Consider the following 23328-nt stretch of genomic DNA (forward strand, 5'->3'; position numbering starts at 1 on the left):
CTGGTATTAAATACTTTATGAGACAGTATCTCAGTGAAGAAAGGTCAGTATGAGACAGTATCTCAGTGAAGAAAGGTCATTAGCACTGGTACCAAATACCTTACGAGACAGTATCTCAGTGAAGAAAGGTCAGTAGTACTGGTACCAAATACTTTATGAGACAGTATCTCAGTGAAGAAAGGTCAGTAGCACTGGTATTAAATACTTTATGAGACAGTATCTCAGTGAAGAAAGGTCAGTATGAGACAGTATCTCAGTGAAGAAAGGTCATTAGCACTGGTACCAAATACCTTACGAGACAGTATCTCAGTGAAGAAAGGTCAGTAGTACTGGTACCAAATACTTTATGAGACAGTATCTCAGTGAAGAAAGGTCAGTAGTACTGGTACCAAATTCTTTATGAGACAGTATCTCAGTGAAGAAAGGTCAGTATTACTTGTACCAAATACTTTATGAGACAGTATCTCAGTGAAGAAAGGTCAGTATGAGACCGTATCTCAGTGAAGAAAGGTCAGTATGAGACAGTATCTCAGTGAAGAAAGGTCATTAGCACTGGTACCAAATACCTTACGAGACAGTATCTCAGTGAAGAAAGGTCAGTAGTACTGGTACCAAATACTTTATGAGACAGTATCTCAGTGAAGAAGGGTCAGTAGCACTGGTATTAAATACTTTATGAGACAGTATCACTGTGAAGAAAGGTCAGTATGAGACAGTATCTCAGTGAAGAAAGGTCATTAGCACTGGTACCAAATACCTTACGAGACAGTATCTCAGTGAAGAAAGGTCAGTAGTACTGGTACCAAATACTTTATGAGACAGTATCTCAGTGAAGAAAGGTCAGTAGTACTGGTACCAAACCCTTTGTGAGACAGTATCTCAGTGAAGAAAGGTCAGTATGAGACCGTATCTCAGTGAAGAAAGGTCAGTATGAGACGGTATCTCAGTGAAGAAAGGTCAGTAGTACTGGTACAAAATACTTTATGAGACAGTATCTCAGTGAAGAAAGGTCAGTATGAGACTATCTCAGTGAAGAAAGGTCAGTAATACTGGTACCAAATACTTTGTGAGACAGTATCTCAGTGAAGAAAGATCAGTAGTACTGGTACCAAATACTTTGTGAGACAGCATCTCAGTGAAGAAAGGTCAGTATGAGACTATCTCAGTGAAGAAAGGTCAGTATGAGACTATCTCAGTGAAGAAAGGTCAGTATGAGACTATCTCAGTGAAGAAAGGTCAGTATGAGACTATCTCAGTGAAGAAAGGTCAGTATGAGACTATCTCAGTGAAGAAAGGTCAGTAGCACTGGTACAAAATACTTTATGAGACAGTATCTCAGTGAAGAAATGTCAGTATGGGATTATATGGCCCTAACCCCTAATCATGGTTCATTGACTTAATAAGTTTTGCTTAAATCAAATGTGTTAATAGGTTAGTTTAAAGAGAAATACTAATGATTAAACAATGGTATTAAGTATGCAGTTCTTTACACATTGGCATTTCTCACTTTCATTGAGATAATTTGGGACTGCACCTTCAACATGTTTCTTTGACATTGAATATTTTGCACAGTTAACATGTTTAAACATTGCCATTTTAATTTCAACATTTGTATTATACTATCAAATTTACATATAGGCGAGACATATCTAGGTGTCAGCATTTTATTTAATCTTATCATGTGTATTAATACGTAATTTACCTATTTTTAGAGACAAGGTTTTACAGTTGTGTGGCTGGGGTAACAGTGATAACACAGAAGGGTTAAATCTTTTTCTCAAAGAGTAAGTGTGTTGTTCAATATTGAGTTAAAAAGCTTTTTAGCATACCAGTAAACCTTTTCATACCATTTTAAAGATTCATCCCAAAATGCTACTTCAATTTGTTAGTTCTTATTTTTTTTAATTACAATTATTAAAGAAGAAGAAAGTAAATCTTTCTAATTTTCAAAATTCTCCTGCAAATTTTCATTGAGAATAGAGATAATGAATGTTTTGGTTTAAAGTTAAACCGTTCATTTTATATTCTATATATTGACCAGTACTATTTTAGATTACATAAGAATGGACAGACATCCAAAGCTGCAGCCATAGCACTGTTTAACTTGAAGTTTGGACAAACTATAGAAATACTCAGCGGAAAATACAAGCATCAAACAGAAGGTAGGGTTCACTCTTCAAACAGGATGAAAACTTTAGTTCAAAGATAGATTTTTTCTTCTATTTCCTGCCTCTTGCCATATGATCCAGTTACATTCCATTGTAATAACTATAATCAGATCAAATATTTTGTGGGTCGGTGCAGTGCATGCTTTTTCAATTATTATGATGTCAATCACTCAAGAATTCTTAATTGCACAATACTACAAGGATATTACATCATTATATACGACTAACATCACACCAATTCTGAAATAAGCTGAATTACATAATCATAAATGCATTTTATTTTATGTGTTTTATTTTATACATTTATTTTAGTCTTGCTTATATGAGGATATTTAAAATGATTTTTTTTCTTATCACTTTTTGTGCCTACTAGTTGTCTAGAAATCAGCTCATTTTAACAAATTATTTTGTAACTCCCAACCCAGACCCCCATTATAGATGGTGAAACTTTTACAAACAGAAAGTATGGGATGAATTATTATTTAATAAGTTGTATAATTTTCTATTTTACAGACAGTACAATGATGAATGCTGTTGCCATGGCTATATCAGGTTACTCAGAAGATAAACAAACATTATGGAGGAAAACCTGTTCCGCATTACTACACAAGTTAAATGATCCATACCTCAGAGCAATATTTGCATTTTTATCATGTGAAAAAGACAATTATCAAGAAATTCTGGTATACTTTGAATATGTTTCATGCTAAAAGGGAATAATAATTTTCTCATTAGTAATTAAAGTTACTAGTGCAAATGTACAATAAAAGTAAATGAATTGACAGTTACTGTTGATTTCCACAATATTATAGGTTAATTTGTGTTTCCAGCTATGGATAACTATTCCGGTTTCTGTTTTTACATAATATTATATTGATATTTCTTTCAGAGAGTGCTAAAAGTGGGCACTGGTGTTAAACACCAAACAATCATTCAAAAAATGTATTTCAAAGATTTGGGGATCTACTACTTACAACAGTCGTATAAAGTATCAATGATGAAAACAAATCACAGATTGAAACATTTTTTTGTGTCTAAAAAGAATAGGATATAAGATTTTTAGAAGTAAACAAGTGCTCTTGAGAAAAGATATTTATGAAAATGACTTACTGCTTTGTTTAGTATAACTAAAAAAGTGACACATTTGGGAAAAAAGATATACATGAAAGCCTCGTATTATAATATTATATGATATTTTAGGATTTGATTGTCTACAACGATTGTTTCCTTTATTTGTAGGACATGAAGGATCTTAATCTATGTGACAGAGTGGCTTTTGCTGCACTATATCTTTCAGACAGTAAGGTAGGCCATATACATACACTATAAGTGATGTCTTTTTAAAACTAGTTTCAGAAGGCACCCTTTTGAAGAGGCAAACTTTTAGTCATGAGTTCTATATGTGGAGCAGGATCTGTTTAGTCATGGGTGTTACATTTGGAGCAGGATCTGTTAAGTCACAGGTGCCACATGTGGAACAGGATCTGTTTAGTCAAGGGTACTACATGTTGAGCAGGATCTGTTTAGTCACAGGTGCTACATGTTGAGCAGGATCTGTTTAGTCACAGGTGCTACATGTGCAGCAGGATCTGTTTAGCCTGTGACTAAACAGATCCTGCTCCACATGTAGCACCTGTGACTAAACAGATCCTGCTCCACATGTAGCACCTGTGACTAAACAGATCCTGCTCCACATGTACCACCTGTGACTAAACAGATCCTGCTCTACATATAGCACCTGTGACTAAACAGATCCTGCTCCACAACTAGCACCTTTGACTTAACATATCCTGCTCCACATGTAGCACCCATGACTAAACAGATCCTGCTCCACATGAAGCACCTGTGTCTAAACAGATCCTGCTCCACATGTAGCACCTGTGACTAAACAGATCCTGCTGCACATGTAGCACCTGTGACTAAACAGATCCTGCTCAACATGTAGCACCTGTGACTAAACAGATCCTGCTCCACAACTAGCACCTTTGACTTATCATATCCTGTTCCACATGTAGCACCCATGACTAAACAGATCCTGCTCCACATGTACCACCTGTGACTAAACAGATCCTGCTCTACATATAGCACCTGTGACTAAACAGATCCTGCTCCACAACTAGCACCTTTGACTTAACATATCCTGCTCCACATGTAGCACCCATGACTAAACAGATCCTGCTCCACATGAAGCACCTGTGTCTAAACAGATCCTGCTCCACATGTAGCACCTGTGACTAAACAGATCCTGCTGCACATGTAGCACCTGTGACTAAACAGATCCTGCTCAACATGTAGCACCTGTGACTAAACAGATCCTGCTCCACAACTAGCACCTTTGACTTAACATATCCTGTTCCACATGTAGCACCCATGACTAAACAGATCCTGCTCCACATGAAGCACCTGTGTCTAAACAGATCCTGCTCCACATGTAGCACCTGTGACTAAACAGATCTTGCTCCACATGTACCACCTGTGACTAAACAGATCCTGCTCTACATATAGCACCTGTGACTAAACAGATCCTGCTCCACAACTAGCACCTTTGACTTAACATATCCTGCTCCACATGTAGCACCCATGACTAAACAGATCCTGCTCCACATGAAGCACCTGTGTCTAAACAGATCCTGCTCCACATGTAGCACCTGTGACTAAACAGATCCTGCTGCACATGTAGCACCTGTGACTAAACAGATCCTGCTCAACATGTAGCACCTGTGACTAAACAGATCCTGCTCCACAACTAGCACCTTTGACTTAACATACCCTGCTCCACATGTAGCACCCATGACTAAACAGATCCTGCTCCACATGAAGCACCTGTGTCTAAACAGATCCTGCTCCACATGTAGCACCTGTGACTAAACAGATCCTGCTGCACATGTAGCACCTGTGACTTAACAGATCCTGCTCAACATGTAGCACCTGTGACTAAACAGATCCTGCTCAACATGTAGCACCCATGACTAAACAGATCCTGTTCCACATATATCACCTGTGACAAAACAGATCCTGCTCAACATGTAGCACCCCTGACTTAACAGATCCTGCTCCACATGTAGCACCTGTGACTAAACAGATCCTGCTCAACATGCAGCACCTGTGACTTAACAGATTCTGCTCCACATGTAGCACCTGTGACTAAACAGATCCTGCTCAACATGTAGCACCCATGACTAAACAGATCCTGTTCCACATGTGGCACCTGTGACTTAACAGATCCTGCTCCAAATGTAACACCTGTGACTACAAGGATCCTGCTACACATGAAGCACCTGTGACTTGGCAGATCCTGCTGCACATGTAGCACCTGTGACTATACGGATCCTGCTCCACATGTGGCACCTGTGATAACTGATCCTGCTCCACATGTGGCTCCTGTGACTTAACAGATCCTGCTCCACCTGTAGCACCCGTGACTTAACAGATCCTGTTCCACATATATCACCTGTGACAAAACAGATCCTGCTCAACATGTAGCACCCCTGACTTAACAGATCCTGCTCCACATGTAGCACCTGTGACTAAACAGATCCTGCTCAACATGCAGCACCTGTGACTTAACAGATTCTGCTCCACATGTAGCACCTGTGACTAAACAGATCCTGCTCAACATGTAGCGCCCATGACTTAGGTAGTAATACACAGTTAGAAAAAAACTTAAAATTGACACTCATAATTTTTAAACATCCTCTTTCCCTTCCTGTCTAACAAAGAAGGCTTTATATGTGTGTTATGCATGTATATACTTGTAGAAAGAAAATCTTCCATAGATTTGATTTCTAATGGTTATAAGGGTGAAATATAATCCCTTTTGGGTGTAACCATGGCAACAATCTGCATTTCTTAGATACAAAATATAGCAAAAAAGGGGGGTGAACATGTCACAAAAGTCTCCAAAATTTGGTCTAAAGGAAAATTTCAATGAATTACAGTGATACCCTTCCTGAATCCATAGGTTTATATCTATCAAGTGGTCCAAAAAAAATCATATGCCTTCCTGCTCGTTTTTCCATAAAATTGAATTGAAAAGATTGAATGCAAAATCTTTGTTGATAAACACTACAATAATTTATGGACCTATGAACGGTATGGATAGGAAAATACGGACTGTCAATCATAGAAATGGCCTATAAAACATGTTAAAATCAATCTAAATGTTCATATAAACACTCTAAGAAGGCTATATTATTCTTCAATTATCTAAAAATCAATTTTATTGTAAAAAAAACTTTCATATTTAAAAAATGGACAGGGGCCATAATGCGAAACTAACTTCTGTGTATTGCTACCTTAACAGGTGCTACATGTGGAGCAGGATCTGTTTGGTCACATGTGCTATATGTAGAGCAGGATCTGTTTAGTCACAGGTGCTACATGTGGAGCAGGATCTGTTTAATCACAGGTTCTACTTGTGAAGCAGGATCTGTTTAGTCATGGGTGCTACATGTTTTTCTTTTCTTGCCATGGTGTTGTCATTTTATTTTCAACTTGAGTTTGAATGTCTCTTTGGTATCTTTTTCACTTTTAAATGTGTAATTGATGATTTGTATGTTTAAGCTTCAAGAGTTTATGGAATCATTGATAAAGGAAGTGAAAGAAAATGGAGATTTGGATGGTTTGTTGTTAACAGGTATAGTCTTTAATAGTCTAATGAGTTACAACTATTCAGGCACTAACCTTAATCTTATGGTGACTTATAGTGGCTAATATCTTGAGATAGGTGAAGTGAAGGAACCGGCTAAAATTTCAGGCCGGTGTGGCAAATATGAAAGACACTAATGATTTTCAATTTTAGTTCTGACATCTTTTTGCAAATGAACTATCATATATTATACATTGAGTGTTTTAATTCTAAATGTATATTGCAACATAAAATTATAGTACAAAGCCAAAGAAATTCTTCTTACACTTATCTTTGCATATAGCTTTAGTGTTGTTTTTGCACTATGTCCTATAAGAGTATTGTTGCTTTTTTTAATAAAAAAAAAATGTTTTGTGAACTGCTGACAGTGAAGTAGACATGAACTGCTGACTGTGAAGTATACAAGGAAGGAGAAAAGATTTCTGAAACAAATTCCATAGAAAAAGATTATCATTAAAAAATATCATAAAGATTCTAATAAAATGATTTTTTATTTAATTATTTAGAAACATAAATAACTCTTAAATAAGAGAACACAAGTTTCATATTACATTTTGGTGTATTTAGGTTTAACAAGTGATGGTATAGACCTATTACAAAGACACCTAGATAGAACTGGTGACATACAGACTGTAGCTTTAGCCATTGTTTATAGCTTGCCTTGCGATATTACTAAAGAAGACAAAGAAAAAGTGGTCATGTGGATCCAATGGTAAGACTTTATGTGGATAACTATTGCAAAGAATAAGTAATGTAGATTATTTAGTGGATGTGATGTGTGTTTCTTTATATTGGATACGTAATGTGGATCTAGTGGTAAGATGTACGGTAATGTGGATTATTGTTGTATCAATTCGTGACCTCAAACTGAGACAAATTCAAAATTTCGACCTCATTTTACTCAAACAGCAGCACATGAAGGTATATATTTTTTTACATATTTGATTAAATCGGGTGAAAAATAGCCTTCAGCAAATTTTCATCAAACTTCAATATGGGATCAAAACTGTATCGTTTGCCCTTAAAGCTTCTTTTATAAGAATAGTTATCAAAGGTACCAGGATTATAATTTAGTACGCCAGATTTACGTTCCATCCACATAAGACTCATCAGTGAGGCTCATATCAAAATATTTATTTTAAGAAATTTGTTTTGAATTTTATATGTAAGATGAGCGTATATTTCTGTGAAAAGTGATAATACATACATATGATATAATGAAAGATAACTTTGGTCATGCTTTTAATTACTACAAGATATCATTGAGTTGCTGAAACATCATCTCCATCCATATAAGTAATCTAGTACTACAAGAAATATCCACCATTTACTTCCAGCTACAGAGAAATGTTAGACAGGTGGCAGCTGTGGCACTACAGGTGAGTTATATTTATTTATCTAGTATAAGACGGGTGGCAGATATGGCATTAAGGTTAAATATATTTAGTTATCCAGTCTTACACAGGTGGCAGTTGTGGCAGTGCTGTTGCACAGCATCGGATATTAAGTATTCTCAGTTTAAACACATGGCAATTCAGGTGACTTATATTTAGTTATCTAATGTTACATAGGTGGCACTTGTGGCAATACAGGTGAAATATATTTAGTTTTCTTGAACAAGTATGTCAGGAAATGGAGAAAAACAAATCGTATTTTTGTTGTCGGGTAACATTGATAAGACTGAAATATTAGTACTAGAAAGTGTTTCTTCAAATTTATTTGTTATTCTGACATGAGATTTCTGATGCCATATTGGAATATTTTTAGGGACCATTATGCTTTTGGTCAATGTGTCTATCATCTGTCAGTCTCTGTCCATTGAGATGATTTCAGGTTTGTTTATCCTTCCATCCATGTGTCTCCTTGTTCATCTGTACATTCCATGTGATGATATCAAAGGTTAAAGTTTGGGTTAAATGAAGTTGACAATTCAGTTGAGGTCACATATATGTGGTTGCATATGTTCATTATGAAGTTAACTTCCAAGAATAAAAATAAAGTATTGCTTTTGCTAGGATTTCACAGTTCTTAAGACATACACATGTGCTAACAAAGCAGAGTGTCCTAGAACAGAATATTTTTAATTTTCAGTTAAAGAATTTTAGTTCCAAAGATTTCCGTTTATAATTATAAAATTCCTTTATTACAGAGCCAAACTTGACATCATTTGGCACCATAATGATATTAGTACCAGAGTACCATCGCAGGCTTTCATCAGTTGTAATTTCTGTGGCAAAAGTATTGCCTGTAACCTGCCTATGGTACAAAGATCTTTACCTTTTATGTCAGGTCCTATGGCAGCTAATTTTAACAGACCAAAGGTATGTTGAACTTGTCTCTCTTTGTACACTGCTAAATAATCTACTGTTATTATTTATAGAATTTTATCAGGATCAAAGTTCATAGTCATGGACAATTACTTTTTGGTTTTACAAATTCTGCAGATTCTTTTAAGTGCTGAAAGAGACACATCCATATCAGATTTTTTTTCAAAGATAAAATTACACACATTGTCATAATATTTTTATTATTTGCTAGTTACACCTTCATCAGGCAATTGCATATAATGGCCAATCTTTGTGTATAAATGTATTAAATATATATATTTCTCAGGTAACAGGTACATGTTATATTTTACAGGTAACCTGCTGTCCAGGATGTAGGAAGCCATTACCTCGTTGTGCACTGTGTCTAACAAACTTAGGCACCCCTTCAGGTACAGGGTTGTACCATCATAAGGAAAAATTGGGTAAGTCAACATCCATATCTAACAAACTTAGGCACCCCTTCAGGTACAGGGTTGAACCATCATAAGGAAAAATTGGGTAAGTCAACATCTGTATCTAACAAACTTAGGCACCCTCTCAGGTACAGGGTTGTACCATCATAAGGAAAAATTGGGTAAGTCAACATCTGTATCTAACAAACTTAGGCACCCCCTCAGGTACAGGGTTGTACCATCATAAGGAAAAATTGGGTAAGTCAACATCTGTATCTAACAAACTTAGGCACCCCCTTAGGTACAGGGTTGTACCATCATAAGGAAAACTTAAGAATGTCTGTATTTCCTCTTTTGTTATGAGAATTTTAAATTTAGTTTTGAAAAATAACCTCTTAAGAAAAGATGGAGAAGATAATTATAGAGCAATACAAAATTTGAAGGAGAACAACACCATGGCCAAAAGACAAAATATAGTTTTCAAACACCACAAAGGATAACAAAGATTTATTGAAACAAGCCAAATTAAATGTTAGTATCTTCCAATATTCCATATTTATTATGTTGTAATAACATTATTTAATAAACCTTGTGTATTTTTTGTGGTCTGCTAATCACAAAATGTTAGAACCAGTATCATCCTTGAAATAATGTATTTATAATTTCAGGTTTAGACAGTAAATTATCTCCCTTTCAAGACTGGTTTTCTTGGTGTCAATCTTGTCGTCATGGTGGACATGTTTCCCATTTATTTGAATGGTTTGATGAACATTCAGAATGTCCGGTAACAGGATGTACATGTAATTGTGTATCCAGAGATCATCTAGAAAGACTAAGTTTAAAAGCAGTGGTGTGACACAAAATAAAATTTTATATATTTCTTGCAATGTTCTCAATATGTCACAAGCTTTAATATCAAACAGTTGTTGTTATTTCAAAATAAGTATAAATTATGGAAACTTTCCATTGAAGTTTATGACTATAAAAATAAATGTAAGTCTATATTGTATGAAAGAGAAAACTATTCACCAAAGATCACCGACAGGATAAATAATATCTACTTTTTTACATTTAAAATTGATAGATGTTAATAAAAAAATCACCAATCCCAAAATCTGTTGGAAATTTGCTGAAGAGTCCTTTATATATCCATCCTTCTTCCTTGACAGTAATATTTGGTGGCTTTACTTTCCACTCCTCCTGTTTTGTCATTTTATTAATGGGAAAATGCTAAATTTGCGATTTTCATTTCTTACTTTTTTGCCTTGACCAAATTTTGTATAAATTATACACAGTACTTTTTTACACCTAACACAAATCACTTTTGACTCTGATGGCGACACTTTCACCATTCACCAGACCTATATGTCTCTTTGGTAATGGAATTAATTTTTTTTAGTTTACCTAAACCAATTGTTATTTTACACAATGCTTAATACCACCAACACAGATCAATTTATGTCCCTTTATAGATAGAAAATGATGAATTTGTGGTAAATTTACAATTAGAGGCATCTGTGTCCCACATTCTTCTTTTTTTTATTTTGAGAGGGGTCAGCTTGTTGTTTTTTTGCCTCTGTTTGTGCATCTTTTTAATCCCCTTCCTCATCAGATTGGGTATTTAAAACTTCACTTATCCATCCATCCAAAATTGGTTTCCATTTTCTTACTTTTGTTTGCCTTAACCTATTATTATGTAACTTATACACAATGTTTATAACCACAAAATACAGATCTTGGTCAAAACATTAGTAGTAAATGAGATGCCAAAGATTCCAAAAGACATCAAAACTCATATAAATTGAAAGCGAACTTGACAATGCCACGGCAAACAACAGAAAATGATGAAAAGGCAAACAATATTACACATAACAGTATAGAAGACTTTACAAGTGAGCAACACTAACTGCACCAAAAACTAGGCCGTTGTTTTTCTCCTTTGAATTGTTTTACATTGTCATAGGCGACTATGGGGTAGTGGCTTTGCTCATTGCTGAAGTCCGTAGGCAAAGCTATAGTTGTTAACTTCTGTGTTATTTTGGTCTCTTGCAATTATACCGCATCTTCTTTTTATATCAGGTGCCCCACACGGGTAAGGGTCATCAAGTAAGTACAAACCTGGAGATAAATCTAATTGAAAGGGTCACACTAGACGGGATTGGGGTAATCTTAATCATAATGTGCAACCATATTTATAAAAATTGTGCACACACTGAAATGTCTCACCTGCTTTAATTATCATTCAATTATAACAAGTCTGTAATATGAAGATTTTACTACAAAGAGAAGAATCACAAAAACTCAACAATATCAATGTTTTATGAAAATGAGGTCTCAGTCAGATAAATCATGTCAGGCAGACATGTCCATCTAACATTATGTCTTGCACCAAATATAGTTAACCAATAATGGCAACTGCTTATAGTATCTGATAAACAAATAAAATTACAAAAACATTATCATTATAAACCAATTAACCATGAAAATTAGATAAATTCATACAAACCCTGCCAGACAGACATGTACACCTCATAATTGTTCCATATGATGTCTGAGAAATAGAACAAACCTCAAAAACTCAAAATTGTCCAATGAACCATGAAAATGAGGTCAAGGTCAGGTAAAACCTGCCAGACAGACATAACACTTCACAATGTTTCATACACTTAAAAATAATTGATCTATTGGATACAACATCTGAAAAATAGAATTACTTAAATAGTAAGCACAAAAACTAAAATTTGTCCAATGATCAACGAAAATGTGGTCAAGGTCAGATGAAGCCTGCTAAGGCTACAAGACGAGCATGTTCCCCCGACAATCATTCAATTCATCAAATGTATAAGCTCTTTAGCGTATGATATCGACCAAACCATAAACTAAACATTTTCCAATAAACCATGAAATTGAGGTCTAGGTCATAAGAAACCAGAGTTGGCCAGTCACATGTTCACCTTACAATCTATCCATACACCAAAAAGTTGACCTATTGCTTATTGTACTGTTAATTCAATTATTATTGCAAGGTTTTTATTAATGAGGATAGTGCGACTCTCTAAGTATCACAATAAGTAGAAGTGAATTTGTACATGCTAACTTTTAATTGAAGAAATGGCCATCATTGTAATTACAACACATAACAACAGAATAATCAAATTTACATAACTTCATTTAATTCAAAAGAGATCAACAGTGCAAAATCAATAAATAAGGAAAAACAGTAAAAAATAAAGATCGTTATATTCCTAGGAATCAACAGGATTTGTGGAGAAACTAACTCTTATATTTGTATGACAGTTTTCCACTACCAGTATTGTAAATATGCCTCTGTATCAAAATAATTAACAAATGTTCAGCAGCAAGGTTTTTTAGTATGGACCTGCTTTATTTCTCTGAGAAACAAAATACTAGTAGTAAAAAATAAAATTCATGATTGCCTGCAATTGAAAAAAAATAACATAAATTAAAATAAATTAAACCTTAATCACACAGTGTGCTATTGATCTCATATAATATGCAGGAATTGTATCTTGTGTCTGAAGTTTTATTATTTACCTTCAATTCAGAACTCTGATCCATCTTATAATCTGAATGCTGGATCAATTACTAATAAATCACTTATATATATCAAAATCTTTATCATAATTCAGATTAAACTAACTGTCTGGTTTAAAAAATAAAAGCCATAATTGCACCATAAAAGTTACAGATATATTTATTCATTGTTACAAAAGATCAGACAGTTTTACCATCTCTACAAGGTATATAATACATAATCCAATGTCACATGTACTTCACATGAAAATAACTAACCATAGTCCATTACTACTACATGTAGTAGATACTTGAAAAGTAACATGCAAATATACATGTATATGACAAATTATCAATATCTATTACACAGTAATGATAAATAACATTTTTTAACCTAGATGTATCATTTTAAAACTAGGATTAGAAGAATAAAGCATATGTGGTGCATTAAACACTGCACAATAAATGGTAGTTATTCTACCAATTTGATCAACAAAATATTAAAGCTACAGAAATTAAACCATTTGCCGATTTATTTTATTTTTTTTAAATATTCTGACTAGATTTATAATGGTAGATCAGAACTATCTTTTGAATATAATTATAATAGACAACAATGTTGTCATTGGTCCTTGACAAAACAAAATATGTTGCTAAATTCAAAAGATTAGAATCAAACATCCAAGGTTAAATTCTTGTTTCATATATAAACAAAATATAGTATCTTAACGTAGGACTGGATAAATATTGACAGAAATTAAAAATGCTTAACTTATGCAAATTAAAACTTAAAAATGCAATTTTTTACTTCAAACTCTAATGCATATAGCAATAATAAAAACATCGCAATAATTTCTGAATTTACAGTATACGGAATCTGTTGGAATGGTTTTTTTTTAACATTTATATTATTGTTTAAATCCAATGAATCATGGTCTTGTAATAAAAGTAGGTATTTTGTTAGTGTAAGACAAACATATTTTTGTGATAAAACTTATTCAATTTTTTTTCTAGAAGGGTAAGAAAAGTCAAAATCTTAAATCACAATATTTGAAAGATTTTGGTATTGGGCCTTACTTATCAATATGATCAATTAATTTAAATCAAAATTCTTATGCCATATTTTTTATGCCAAATCAGTCTCTTAATGCAACTTGGCCTTTAATGACAATAATAAAACAAAATCTATGTACCACTACTAGGAGGTGTTTAACAACCTTGACTGGCTATCATGCCCTCCCACAGTTGGTTTGTGAAATATAAACATTATGAAATACACCTAGATAATTTAAAATTCTACAATCCAGCAGGTTTTTTTTTTGCCTACTTCTACATTGCTGTCATACTGGCATGAAGCCCTTTTATAAACCTGGCCAAAACTTTTAAAAAAACGGTGTATCAAAGGAACCAGTTTGACTCTTAAAAATTTGTTGTCAATAATAATAATTTCATAATTTCTAACATTTTTAAACAATTTAGACATTAAAGATTGGAACAAGTTTTTAACTTATGGTTCCAATCGCTCAAACACCCAACCATCTTCTCCTATATGAGTTAATTTCTCATCAACTTTTTCTCCAGGTGACTGTCTTCTGAAACATATTCTGTCATGAAGTCTAGTTGTTTGTCCTTGCCAAAACTCAAATAGATCTGGAGTTACTAGGTATCCACCCCTGTAGAAAATATCATATTAATTAGCATTTATCTGATGTATGAATCTCCCATCCCTGTCTAAAACAGTATACATGTATAAACAAGCATACAAAAAGTAATACATAATGATAACTTAAATCTATAAGATGAAATGTGTGTCTTGCGTAAAATAAAATTATAATCCTGGTGTCTGTGAAGAGTCTATACTTTTGCTAATCCAATTCAATGATCTAATAGTTAATTTGGCATGGTAAAAACTGTCATGAACATTGATATATAATTAGAAATGAGACTTAGGTATAATCTCTGGGTAACTTACCAGCAGTCAGGTTTGGGTATTGTCTTATCTTCATCTTTATACGTTTCCGACAAGGATTTGAATCTATCACTTATTGTCTGCAAAACATTTATTCAAAATATTAATCATCAAAATATTGTTTACAATAGCATGCATTTACTCCAATTTTAGCTCAGCATATAACAATATTACTACAGCATAGTGAAACATTCCAAGCACTACATAAATCAGGACTTTAAGTAGGTATCACAGGTCATTTAGGGATGATAAATAAAATATGACCAAAGTCCATAACTACAAACAAAATGGTCAAATCAAAAAGATGGTACAATTTGGTGAATTGCACATGAGAGCAAACAATCCTACCAAGTATGAGAACCTATTGTCCTTTGGTCTCAGAGGTGACACTCTAACAATACTCATAACAAAAGTCCAATAACTCCTGTTAACCCTTACCATGCTGAGTTGTTTTCAGAAATTGTCTAAATTTCGAGTATTTGCAAAAATATGCAAATGAGCTGTACCCTGATGTTGATGCATACTGATTGCAATAAATCTGAAATAGGGGATCACGGGGTGGGGTGGTCGAGGTCAGGAGGCGGGGAAGCGTGGGATGGAATTTGCCCCAAAGTTGGTCCTCAGGTGCAAAAAGCGTCAATTTTGACGTTTTTCTGTTCTTTTTCTCGACCTGTAAGTCAGAGAGATGCCAATAGATGCATCCATCTGTAGTTTACAAGTAGCGTGGACACCAGTGAACACTTTTATCACAACAGTTGTTAGGTCGGAGTGAAACTGATCTGGGTTCATCAGTGTAAAGAAGGTCATTTGCACCAAAATTCACAAAATTTTTGACTTTTTTCCAATTTTGAACTTTAACTGGATTTGCAACCGGAAGTAGTCGTTTCCTCGGCGTATTTTGATAATAAACACGACCAGTCGTTATGTGCCTTTAGGTTAACAGTATTTGTCAAGGTTTCAGTCCTCTGAACTCCGTGATTCAGACCTTGAAGGTAAGCCCACCCCTCCAAAAATCCAATTTTGTCCGATATCAAACTTTGAAGTTAGTATTTGAGCTCAAAATGAATATTAAAAGTGAGAAACATGACATGAATAGTTTCAGATTGAGTAAACGTGCATACACTACGAATTAAATGGTATTACGATGACCTCTAAATGTATGGAGCGCCATTGATGCCAAAATAAAGGTAATCTGGGTACGGCCATAATATTACGGCCCCCGCACGACAAGGGTTAATATGGTCGTATCAAAATGACAGTATAATATGATCAACTACTCAGTACTTCAATAAATGGTCAAAATCCCTTTACTCCATTTCTAAAACTAGTCAAATATAAAAAAAGTACCAAGTATAAGAGCTTTCTGTCAAATGGTTATAAAGGAATTCCTTTCACAAGGTGTTGTTGTTACATTACGCCAACAAATATTCTTAGTCCCATAACACCTGTAAAATTGGTCAAATCAAAATAGTGGTACAATACATGTATGTTCAACTACACATGATGGCAAACAATCCTTCATAATACAAAAGTCAGGTGTCATTGTTTCAATACCAAAATCTAATGGTTGAAGTCCATAATTCCTGTAAAATGTGGTTCATTTCTGCATTGATCAGTCTTTAAGAGAAACTACTGCATTTCCAAGTAAGATGAAGAATATTTTGTTTTTTATTTACCTTTCTGCTATCTACAATACTGCCCTGGTTACTACTTAAAGCACCAAGCTGACTTGGTCTTGGTCGGGAATTAAAATATTCTTCAGATTTTTCTTTAGACAATCTGGATACTGACCCTTCAACTCGTATCTGTAAACAAAGTGTGTAAAATTAAATCTACAGAAGGAGCGCTAGTAAATTACACAATGGAACCATGTTTGAATGTGTTGAAATTTATTTTAAGAGTACATGTCAATGATCAGATTATAGAGTGACTCCAAGGTTACCGTATCACAATTGAAATAACTTTTTATATTGCATATCTACTCTCTGCGACATATTTGCAGTACTCATAAAACTGGTAACATTACAGCATTATGATTTTAGCAGAGTATATACATGTATATATATATTTCTCTAATTCTTTGTCAATTTATCCCTTTCTGCACCCATAGCATAAAAAAAAAATTAACATGTGTGGTTCCTTTGATTTCAGTACTTCATTGGTTAAAATCTGATTATGACGTCGAAATTTCCTTTGAAATTCCTATTGTGACGGCATGAAAAAATGCGACTATGCCTGATGACGTCACATAGAAAGAACACATCTTTTTGCAGATCATTCGAAAAGAAGGAATAAATTTGCCTGCATAATGCTAGAAAATCATTAGAGAAACAGATTCCACCACCAAATTTTGTGTAATACGATATTTTTCCACTCGACAGTTAAATTTTAAATATTTAAAACACTTGGGCAAGCCTCACGTTTTAAATTTGAAAATTTAACTGTCTGGAGTGGATAAATATCATACTACACTGGATGCAGTGGTAGAATCTGTATATATACCCTCTACACTAAAGGAGTGAAAAACTCAATTAACAAAAGCATGAAATGACACAAGATATACCAGATATATATATATATATTAGCGAGTCTATATTGAAAACTACGTTCAAACTTATGATTGCGTTGGATAAAAACAGCAATTTTTATTATATGTGTGCGTGTAAAACAAATTCCATTGTAGAAGGGTCTAAAAACAGGCTTAAACAGCACAAACAATATTTTCCAAAAGACCAAAAAAGTGATATATATATATATGTATATACATGTTTCCTTCTATAATTATGTAATTTAAAATTCAAGCAATCATTTCATGAAGAATTAAACATTAAACTCAGTACACTTTGCTTATATACAACAGGTAATACTTACACTTCTTTTTAATTGTTCCCAATAAAACATGCAAGAACATCTTGGGTTTTCTTCCTGAAACAAAATGTAACATTGTACATTCCAATTACAACAGCATTACAAAAATCTCTTAGCTGTATATTAAAGCTTTCTTTAACTAAAACTTAAAAGTTCATTTCTGTCTCTAGAAAATAAAAATGTGTAAGGGTTCTACAGAACCCAGTGTCTCGCCTTAGTTTGCTGTTAATCGCAGGCTCAACAAAAATAAGATGAAAAAATTAAAATATTCCTCTTGATACTATCTTTTGATTATAAGAGACTTCTGTCCAAGTTTGGTAAAAATCCAGGTCAGTTTATGAATCTAATAAATATTTTAAAACTTTAACTGCAGACACTATGTAATATTAACTGGAGGATAAACTAAGTCCATTTATAAGTAAAATACAGAAAAACAGGAATAAAATAATAATGTAGCAGTAAGACATACCAGCTCTGACTAAAATATATATAGCAGTAAGACATACCAGTTCTGACTAAGAATAAAGCAGTAAGACAAGTCAGTTCTTACTAAGAATGTAGCAGTAAGACATACCAGTTCTGACTAAGAATGTAGCTGTAAGATGTACCAGCTTTGACTAATAATGTAGCAGTAAGACATACCAGTTCTGACTAAGAATATAGCAGTAAGACATACCAGTTCTGACTAAGGATGTATTAGTAAGACATACCAATTCTGACTAAGAATATAGCAGTAAGACATACCAGTTCTGACTAAGGATGTATTAGTAAGACATACCAATTCTGACTAAGAATAAAGCAGTAAGACATACCAGCTCTGACTTAGAATAAAGCAGTAAGACATACCAGCTCTGACTTAGAATATAGCAGTAAGACATACCAGTTCTGACTAAGAATAAAGCATTAAGACATACCAATTCTGACTTAGAATATAGCTGTAAGACAAGTCAGTTCTTACTTAGAATGTAGCAGTAAGACATACCAGTTCTGACTAAGAATGTAGCAGTAAGACATACCAGTTCTGACTAAGAATATAGCATGCGCAGTAAGACATACCAGTTCTGACTAAGAATAAAGCAGTAAGACCTACCAGTTCTGACTTAGAATAAAGCAGTAAGACATACCAGCACTGACTTAAAATATAGCAGTATGACATACCAGTTCTGACTAAGAATAAAGCAGTAAGACATACCAGTTCTGACTTAGAATATGGCAATAAGACAAGTCAGTTCTTACTTAAAATGTAGCAGGAAGACATACCAGTTCTGGCTAAGAATGTAGCAGTAAGACATACCAGCTCTGACTCTGACTAAGAGTGTACACATGTAGCTGTAAGATGTACCAGCTCGACTAATAATGTAGCAGTAAGACATACCAGTTTTGACTAAGAATGTATCAGTAAGACATACCAGTTCTGACTAAGGATGTATTAGTAAGACATACCAGTTCTGACTAATAATGTAGCAGTAAGACATACCAGCTCTGACTAATAATGTAGCTGTAAGACATACCAGCTCTGACTAAGAATATAGCAGTAAGACATACCAGCTCTGACTTATAATGTAGCAGTAAGGCATAACAGTTCTGACTAAGAATAAAGCAGTAAGGCATAACAGTTCTGACTAAGAATAAAGCAGTTAGACATACCAGATCTGACTGAGTATAAAGTAGTAAGACATACCAGTTCTGACTAAGATTAAAGCAGTAAGACATACCAGCTCTGACTAAGAATGTAGCAGTATGACATGCTTGCTCTGACTAAGAATGTTCATTTTGTAGCAGTAAGAAATACCAGCTCTGACTAAGAATGTAGCAGTAAGACATACCAGCTCTGACTAAGGATGTAGCATTAATGCATACCAGCTCTGACTAAGAATTTAGCAGTTAGGCATACTAGCTCTGACTAAAAATGTAGCAGTAAGGCATACCAGTTCTGACTAAAACTATAGCAGTAAGACATGTCAGCTCTGACTAAGACTATATCAGTAAGACATACTAGCTCTGACTAAGACTATAGCAGTAAGAAATGCCAGTTCTGACTAAGATTGTAGCAGTAAGACATACCAGCTCTGCAGCTTTTCTGCTGTTGTAGTTAGTATAAAATACAATTCCATTCTTGTCAAAGCCTTTCATAAGTACCATTCTGACAGATGGACTACCATTTCTGCAAAATACAATTATAATTAAACACCTTATTTAGATGGTGTCTACTATACACAAAAAAATGCTGATACATAGTATCATAGTCATTGCATGGAAAATTGTTTAGATTAGGAGGCTGTGAGTCAAATTGAGAATTTAAATCAAATCAATAAACAAGAATGTGAAAGGTAATGACTGTAAAATTTTGATGTCAAATAAATCAAAAATATCTGACGCCACAATGAAAAAGGGATTGTTGAATGACGTCAATAGTTCAAGCAGAACAGATTCTAGAGTCAGCCATGAATAGCAATAAGGCCTAAAAAAAATCTGTGTTTCCAGTAACATCATTTTGAAAAATAGGGTCAGTAGGTCGGAATTTCTGACAAATTTTTTTGACAATGTAACCAAAACCTGGAAAATTATCATGGTTTTTCCTAGTCCTGGTCCATAATTAGTTTCAAAAACCGGAAGTCTGCCATTTCAATGTTTTTAAAGCACCTGCTGTGCAAATTTCTTGGATTTTAACCTATTTGGAATACCATTTGACATTAATAAAATGTTTTACTGGCTTTCTGTGCCAGTAGAAGCAAGATAGATGAATTATTATGTCAATTAACAGAAGCCTGTGTCAAAAACAGGGTTGGTTGATACCCTTTTTTTTAAAGATCCAATAAAAAAATAAGGGTCAGGGCTAAAAAAAACAGGGTCTGTTTGGTTACCGGGAAATCAGATATTTTGTTCTCGGCCTAAGGTGTATAGTGCTTCTTACCATTGTGTATAAGTGAGGTGGCGCTACCAAACTTCAATCTCGAACTGTATTTTGTGGTTATAAGTATTGTGTAGAAGTGTCATAACATTTGATTTGGTTGAGGCAATCTTATGTTAGAAAACGGAAACCAAGTTTTGGATAAATGGACATCCAGATGGACCCACTTAGTATTAACAAATGGAGGTACAGTCAGACAAGGGTAAAGTCTGAGATTATTCTGACGTAGTAATCTAGGATTAACAAGGGCACTATACACCTTATCCCTATTTGTCCGCCATTACTGGATATCACACAGGTTCCCATAAATTTTGATGTCATAAAACAAAATATCTGACGCCACAATGGAAAAGTGATTGTTATATGTGTAAAAAAAGTCAAGCAGACGGGTCAGCCGGGATTAGCGATAAGGTGTATTGCATCCTCCCCTTTGTCAAGCCATAACTAAATTCATGTTTACTTTGTTGCTGTTGCCAGTGCCATTGCATTTGCTTCCTCAATATTTGGTTCTAATTTGGCTTCCTCAAACCAGTTCTTAAACTGTAGAAATGGTTCTCTGGAAACAAGGTCGTCAACATCAAAGGCATCCCCATGAGTTCGATATGGAGCACGCATGTCTGAGACACCACTAACCTCTGCCATTGTGCGAGAAAGATAAATCAGCGGATTTGTAAAGTGAGCTAGTAGAAGTTGTGGAGATATACCCCTAAACAACGCCAGTTTCATCCAGTCTAGAACGTTACGAAATCATCTGTCAAAGTTGAAGAGAGTAACTTCCCTTGTGAATTTTATTATAAAATGTAGAGTCAAGTCAGGGAATAAATTGAACAATAATCCGAACCGGTCTCACTAATTAGCGACAACAAGAATTTTAGCGACAACAAGCGTCAACAAGCGACAAGAAGCGAGAAGCGACAACAAGAATTATTTTAGCGACAACATGCGACAAAAAACTATTTAGCGACAGGAAAACATATTTTTTTTAATTTAAATTAATTACTGCAATAAATATTAAAAGAATATTATGCAAAAGAACATAATTTTAGCCACAAGAAAGTTCAAATAGATAGAAAAAAATGAAACATTATTTACATATTTATTTTATCATCTATTATGTATAACAGCCAGTATTACGTTTAATTATTGTAATATGAGATTGCGTTTTCTTGTGTTTTAGAACATATTATTTATATCTTATAATTTGTTTTTTAAAACTCTTTTCGTGCATTATATATTAAGCCCGCAAAATGAATAATTTGTGCATCATTGTCCTGAAAATATTGACACAAATTGTGAAATACAAAAGACTGAAATCAAACAAGAGGAAAAGAAAATTGTAATGTTAATGTTTTCATCTTTTTATTTGTTTATTGCCTCATTAAACGATATTTATCATGTTTATGCATATTGATTGAAGATGAAAGGAAATTAATGACAATCTTGAGTTTTCAACAGGTGTTCACTATTTACAATGATTGTATATTCTGGCGTATGTCATTGTATAGTCTCACGCATGTACAAAGTTGAAGGTGTTAATTGGATGTTATTGTACGCGCGTCGTTAATCTCATTTGATGTTTGCTTTGTCACAACAACTGTTTTCCAGGAAAACAAACTTAAACGCAAAGGGAAAAACACAAACCCAATAATAATGGGACCAATTTATTTGCATTGGAATGGTGCTTGCCACACCTACCAACGTTTTTTTTACTCATATTGCCTCAGTGCTTGATACAACAATAAGTGATACCTTGCTTAGTTATAGCAATCTTGTGATTGGTTCAGATGAGGAAAAGGCTTTAGTAAAAGCTATCAAAGACAGTTTTCAAACATCTGAACTCACATTGTGCACTTGAGTGAAAATGTTACAAGGCATTTGAGAACAAAGGTTGGAGTAAATGACAAGAACGCAAAACAAATTTTATCAGACTTATTTGGGGATAACGGTTTGATAGAAGCAGATACGACGGTAAGTTTTCCTTACAAAAATGGAATAACACAGGCGTTAGAAAAACGGTATCATATCTTCAATCCGATCTGGCTTTTATTAACACTTTAGGTATACTCATTTATGTTACTTTCAAGTTTGATATCATTTGCCTTCCTTTGAAGCATGATGGATATAGCTTGGAATGCTCAATACGTGAATTATATATACTAAATAATATCCGATAAGACATAAGTTATCCCAGGAACATATACGTACATTAACATATTAATAGGTATACCAGGCTGTTCCCATGCAGGACTGAGGTTATCCTAAAGTAAAACGTACCGTGACTCCGAGGAAAATTTAAAAATCAAGTGAGAGAGTGGAATTTTTTAAAATAAGACGCCAAAAAGAAATTGATGAGTAGATTTTAAATATAAATGGATTTCTAATGTACAAATTACATTATTTATAAAGCATAAAAAATCACACTGCTACATCATCTCCTCTGTTGAAAAAATGACTTCCACATGATTTTATATATGAAATTCAACTAACTGATTATTTTGATAAAATATTTAA

The 23328-nt window shown here is 34.0% G+C and overlaps 2 protein-coding genes across 3 annotated transcripts in view; one reads left to right on the plus strand and one right to left on the minus strand.

Annotated features, from left to right (window-relative positions):
- LOC134706477 (GATOR2 complex protein MIOS-like) overlaps nucleotides 1-10455 on the plus strand; it is a 33177-nt gene extending 22722 nt beyond the window's left edge. For both annotated transcript variants that reach the window (XM_063565447.1, XM_063565448.1), the window contains exons 18-27: nucleotides 1713-1784; nucleotides 2053-2162; nucleotides 2682-2851; nucleotides 3408-3473; nucleotides 6732-6804; nucleotides 7384-7528; nucleotides 8154-8195; nucleotides 8966-9137; nucleotides 9457-9565; nucleotides 10204-10455. In XM_063565447.1, coding sequence (XP_063421517.1) covers nucleotides 1713-1784; nucleotides 2053-2162; nucleotides 2682-2851; nucleotides 3408-3473; nucleotides 6732-6804; nucleotides 7384-7528; nucleotides 8154-8195; nucleotides 8966-9137; nucleotides 9457-9565; nucleotides 10204-10391 — 1147 coding nt within the window. In that variant the 3' untranslated portion in view covers nucleotides 10392-10455. The remainder of the gene's footprint in view (nucleotides 1-1712; nucleotides 1785-2052; nucleotides 2163-2681; nucleotides 2852-3407; nucleotides 3474-6731; nucleotides 6805-7383; nucleotides 7529-8153; nucleotides 8196-8965; nucleotides 9138-9456; nucleotides 9566-10203) is intronic.
- A 2231-nt stretch (nucleotides 10456-12686) lies between these two features.
- Nucleotides 12687-21612, minus strand: LOC134706478 (pyridoxine/pyridoxamine 5'-phosphate oxidase-like). The gene is made up of 6 exons (XM_063565449.1): nucleotides 21278-21612; nucleotides 19971-20070; nucleotides 17910-17963; nucleotides 16715-16843; nucleotides 15042-15118; nucleotides 12687-14742 (listed from the first exon to the last, which is right to left on the minus strand). The coding sequence occupies exons 1-6, from the start codon at nucleotides 21541-21543 to the stop codon at nucleotides 14577-14579; spliced, it is 792 nt and encodes a 263-aa protein (XP_063421519.1). The 5' UTR covers nucleotides 21544-21612; the 3' UTR covers nucleotides 12687-14576.
- Nucleotides 21613-23328: the final 1716 nt, after the last annotated feature.

The sequence above is a fragment of the Mytilus trossulus genome, chromosome 2 (assembly GCF_036588685.1).
Source record: "Mytilus trossulus isolate FHL-02 chromosome 2, PNRI_Mtr1.1.1.hap1, whole genome shotgun sequence".
Classification (NCBI taxonomy): domain Eukaryota; kingdom Metazoa; phylum Mollusca; class Bivalvia; order Mytilida; family Mytilidae; genus Mytilus; species Mytilus trossulus.